Source organism: Nestor notabilis, unplaced genomic scaffold, assembly GCF_000696875.1.
Source record: "Nestor notabilis isolate BGI_N333 unplaced genomic scaffold, ASM69687v1 scaffold25451, whole genome shotgun sequence".
In the NCBI taxonomy this organism is placed as follows: Eukaryota; Metazoa; Chordata; class Aves; order Psittaciformes; family Psittacidae; genus Nestor; species Nestor notabilis.
Window position 1 is genome coordinate 6,990 of NW_009913749.1, and position 4,666 is coordinate 11,655.

The 4,666-nt window shown below is 50.3% G+C and overlaps 1 protein-coding gene across 1 annotated transcript; it reads left to right on the forward strand.

Moving 5' to 3' along the window:
• Window positions 1-563: 563 nt before the first annotated feature.
• LOC104412590 (corticosteroid 11-beta-dehydrogenase isozyme 1-like) lies at window positions 564-4,033 on the forward strand (the record flags this gene model as incomplete). Its single annotated transcript, XM_010023346.1, has 5 exons — window positions 564-651; window positions 1,245-1,375; window positions 1,935-2,046; window positions 2,653-2,838; window positions 3,890-4,033. Coding segments are annotated over exons 1-5 (661 nt in total), but the record flags the coding sequence as incomplete, so codon positions are not given.
• Window positions 4,034-4,666: the final 633 nt, after the last annotated feature.

Here is a 4,666-nt window from a genome sequence, read left to right on the forward strand (position 1 = left end):
CTGCTCTAGTGGAAGGTGTCCCTGCCCGTGGCAGAGGATTGGAGCTGGATGATCTTAAGGATCTTCCCAACCCAAACCAAGCTGCGATCACAGCCCAGAACCTTTGCTGCACGTCCCCCAGCAGCACAGCAGCCCCCGGCGCCTGACTTGCATCTCCCATGAGCCCAGATGAGATGCCAGCAGGAAATGAAAGGCGATGTTTAACCACCTGCACTGGGGCTGCCTCTGATGTTCTCCAAGTGAAACTTGATGCTGCTCAGCAAAGACACACCTCTTCAGGGTGTTGTGCAAAATTCGGCATTTTAACGGAGGACAGGAAATATGAAAAGAGCCCGGCAGAACCCAAACGGCACTGCCGGGTAGGCCGAGGCTCTGCCAGCTAAATCAAAGGGTTTGCTTCACTCATCCAGCCACCCGTGATTTTCCAGTGCTTTGGAAGCCGCAGTTCCTTCACTAACAGGTTTTAAAGGATTGGCATCGCTGTTTCTCTTTGGAGCAGCTCTGCAGAGGGATTTTTTTCCCTCCTTTCTCTCTCATGCTTTATTTCCTGGCTCCACAGTGGGATGGGTCGGTTGCAAAAGATTCTCATTCCCTTTTTGGGACTGGTTTTGGCCTTCTGGTTTTATTCTGCGAGGGAGAATTTCAAACCGGGTAAGTATTAAAAGTGAATCTGTCTTTAAGGAAAACTGTTTAAAGCCACATTTGAGTGTTTTGCATAGAAACTGTAACAGAGCTCGGATCAACCCACGTCTGAGCCTTTGTGTGGTGGCTGATACTGGCAAGTTGTTTTAACAAAGATATTAAATCAAGATGAGCAAGTAATATGTAGAAATGCCTCCTGAGGGAGCAGGTGAGGCAGCGGCTATGAGAAGAGGGCTCTGGACACTCAATTTTCCATTGCGTAGCAAAAGAATTTACAACCGTGACTTTTAAATGCTGGATTTTCAGTTCTGAAGCATGCACTTTGTGGGTGATTTTCACTACAAAATAGTCAGGGTGGTGGTAAGTTGTGTCCTAACTTGTGGAAAAGCTGCTGAAGGAGTCGAGCGCTGTCCCCATGTCACTGCAGTCAGTGAGGAGCTCCCTCTTCCAGCAGATGAAAGAGATGTCCTGGTGCTGGACCCTTTGCACTTGCTCACAGAGTTTCCAGTTTACTTACTCTGAAAGGTCTTAGGGGAGGTTTTATTATATCTCTTTCCTAAATAGCATTTGGATAAGTTAAATCCCTGTGCCTTGGTCCCCAGAGATGTTGAAAGGGAAGCGGGTGATTGTCACCGGAGCGAGCACTGGAATTGGAGAGGAGATGGCATATCACCTGGCACGGATGGGATCCCACATTCTGATCACAGCACGGACAGAGACCAAGCTACAGAAAGTAAATGGCAAGCTGAGCACTCACACACACATGTTCATGGCAGTGCACACACAAACATGTGAAGGCCAGTCTCACATCACAGGTACACACATGAACATATGCACATGTAATTGCCAGGGCACAAACGCCAGATAGGCACGGTCACATTCGTGGCTACACATACTGGTGCTGCCTGGGGTTCCTGACTGCATAGTAATCCCTCTCTTGCAGATACATGCACTCTGCATAGCACATACTATGATATTTGAACTTGATTAGTTATGTACACATAGCCCCATACACACAGGCTCTCTCAGCACACACACACCCTCATTCCATGGCAGTGATATACAAGCTCCTGCTCACCCTACACACATGCAATTCCAGCACCCATAAAGAGCCAGACTGCCTTGGGTAACACATTCACCAGAGGAATCCTTTTCGGGTTCCCCTTGAAGCTCCAAACATACTCCCAAAACTCCAAACCACAGCCCAGGGAACACAGACACCCTCTTTTGCTACCACACCAGGCTCCCCAGGGCAGGGCGGGGGTTTCTGACGCGTGCTGTTGGTGTGGCAGGTCGTGGAGCGGTGCCGGGAGCTGGGAGCAGCCTCAGCACAGTACATCAGTGGCACCATGGAGGACATGGCCTTTGCCGAGCACGTGGTGAAGGAGGCACAGACCTTGCTGGGTATGTTCAGTGACAGTGGAACACTGCATCTCGCCTTGGACATGTGGCTTTGTCATGTGCCTGCTAAAAAAAGCAGGCCAGATGGAGATGGGTTGAGACAGGAGGGAGTTTTTCCCCCTAATTCTGCCCTTTTCAGACCTGGCTTCATCACTCAAACTGAACTGCGCTCTCAATTTCAGCTCGGTGCCCTCGTGACATCCTGTTCCAGTATCACAATCCTGGATTTCATCACCCCCAGCTACTGGGTTCTGAAACCAACAGGCCCACAGCAACCCTGCTATTGCGGTCATGGGTCATGGTTGTGGAAACACAGTATTTCAGCTCTGTGTGGAGCACTCTTCCTCCCCAGCCCCACAGACACCTCAAGGGTGACCTCCCTCGCTCCACAGTACTCGTGTATTGAACCAACAAAACCTCAAATCACAATAAAATACTTACTAGCAGCCACCATCTGGGCTAAACTCCTACTCTAGCGATGACGGGCCACAGCTCTGACCCCAAAACCTGATTTCTTTTGATTACATTCACTCTGCTCCCAGGAAAAGCTCTGATTTATGGTTGTAGCTCTCTGCCACCCAGCACTCACGCCTGCTCCTCTGCTCACAGGAGGCCTGGACATGCTGATTCTTAACCACGTTGGCACATCATACTTCGGTTTTTTCGATGGAGACGTTGGGCACGTCCGAAAGCTCCTGGAGATCAACTTCCTCAGTTACGTGGCAATGACCGTGTCAGCCCTGCCCATGCTGAAGGAGAGTGAGGGCAGCATCGTAGTGGTTTCATCCATGGCAGGTGAGCAGGGAGTGAGGTAGGTGACATAGAATTCAGTCAAAGGACACTGTGGGCTGATTTTCACAAGTAGCATGCAGAGACCCAGGTGTCCTAAAGGAGCTGTAACTGCTTAACACACCCAAACCCCCCCACACACAACCCAAAACCCGTATCTATTTTGCATTTCTCAATGGAATTTGTTCTCCTGTATAATCCAATCACCCCAGAGTGCTTTTTGACAAGCCTTATAATTAAATCCCACACCCTGGTGTCAGGGTCATTAGAGCAGCAGAGCTCAAACACGCTCAGTTTTGGGGGAGGAAAGTGGAAACGCAGCAATTTCTCACTGCATCAGTTCTCTGACTGTCCATCTGGTTTGGTAGGTCAAGTTCCTGCTAATATTTGTGGAGGGAGTTGTTGACCGACTCTATTCACAAAAACATGACTCTCTTTAATAATTTTCTGTTAAGTCAGGAAACTAAATTACTAACAGATGTCCCCCTCCCAGCCCGTATGTTGATTTGTCTTCTGTTGATCAGCTCAGGATCCAGAGAGGAGTTTAAACTTTGCTCCATCTCTCCCCTCTGAGGGTTTCATAGTTACTGCGGGTTGCTCATACCCTGAGCAGAGACATGAGCCTTGGCCTTGACCTTAAGACCTTAGAGTAGCTCCAGTGCCTAAAGAAACCTGGAGAGGGGCTTTGGACAAGGGCCTGTAGGGACAGGACAAGGGGGATGGATGAGCTCTTAGGCAGAAGTTCTTCCCTCTGAGGGTGCTGAGGTGCTGGCACAGGGTGCCCAGAGAAGCTGTGGCTGCCCCATCCCTGGCAGTGTTCAAGGCCAGGTTGGACACAGGGGCTTGGAGCAACCTTTTGGTCAACCTTGCTTGTGGGAAGATTGCCCCCGCCTGTGGCAGAGGGTTGGAACTGGAGGAGCTTTGAAGTCCCTTCCAACACAAACCAGGCTGGGATTCTGTGATTTCACCCAAAAGGGAGTTTATCTGATGAAGGACAAAGGAAAGGTCCAGGCAGAGCAGCTTTCTGTGCTATAACAGACCTTCACTCTGTGTCCAGGTAAAGTCGGGTTTCCTTTTACGGTCCCCTACTCTGCAACTAAGTTTGCCTTGGATGGATTTTTCAGCTCCCTGAGGCAGGAATTCCACATTCGGAACATTAACGTTTCCATCACTCTCTGCATCCTTGGCTTCATCGATACTGGTAAGATCAGTGCTGTTTGATCCAGGGCTAAGCATCACCTCAACTTCTCATCCTGCCCTTCAACTCCCTCTGCTGCTGATTTTCCCCTCTAACTGCTGCCACTTCTCCTCCAGCCCTGGCTCTAGGGCAAGCAAAACACTGTTCCTGGGTACGTGTGTGTGTGTGCGTATGTGTGTGTGTCTACGACTACCTCTCTCTCACCAAAACGCAGTCTCAAAATATAGTTTCTTTCCCCATGCTATGTAAAACCGGCCACTAGCACAACCTACAACTCAATCAGTGCAAGTGTTCAAGCCCAGGTTGGACGGGGCTTGGTGCAACTTGGTCTACTTTCCAAGCCAAAGCCATTCTGTGATTCCTTGCGCCATCCACCTCCCATTAACCCCATTCAGTGATGCAACAGTGGGTGGGAACGCAAGTTCTGCATGCGCCGGGCAGCCCAAGCTTATGCACTTACCGCTGTTTGGACGTGCGGACCGAGAGGTCCACGTTTAGCGTTTGCAAGCCCTGCTTTACCGGCTTCTCGTTACCGGGACGGACCCCTCGGTCCTTATGTTCGCTCTCCCCGGGCTTAACCCTTAACCGGAGCTCCCGGTTTCGGTACCCCACAGTGATGCTCCCGTTGCCCCCCCC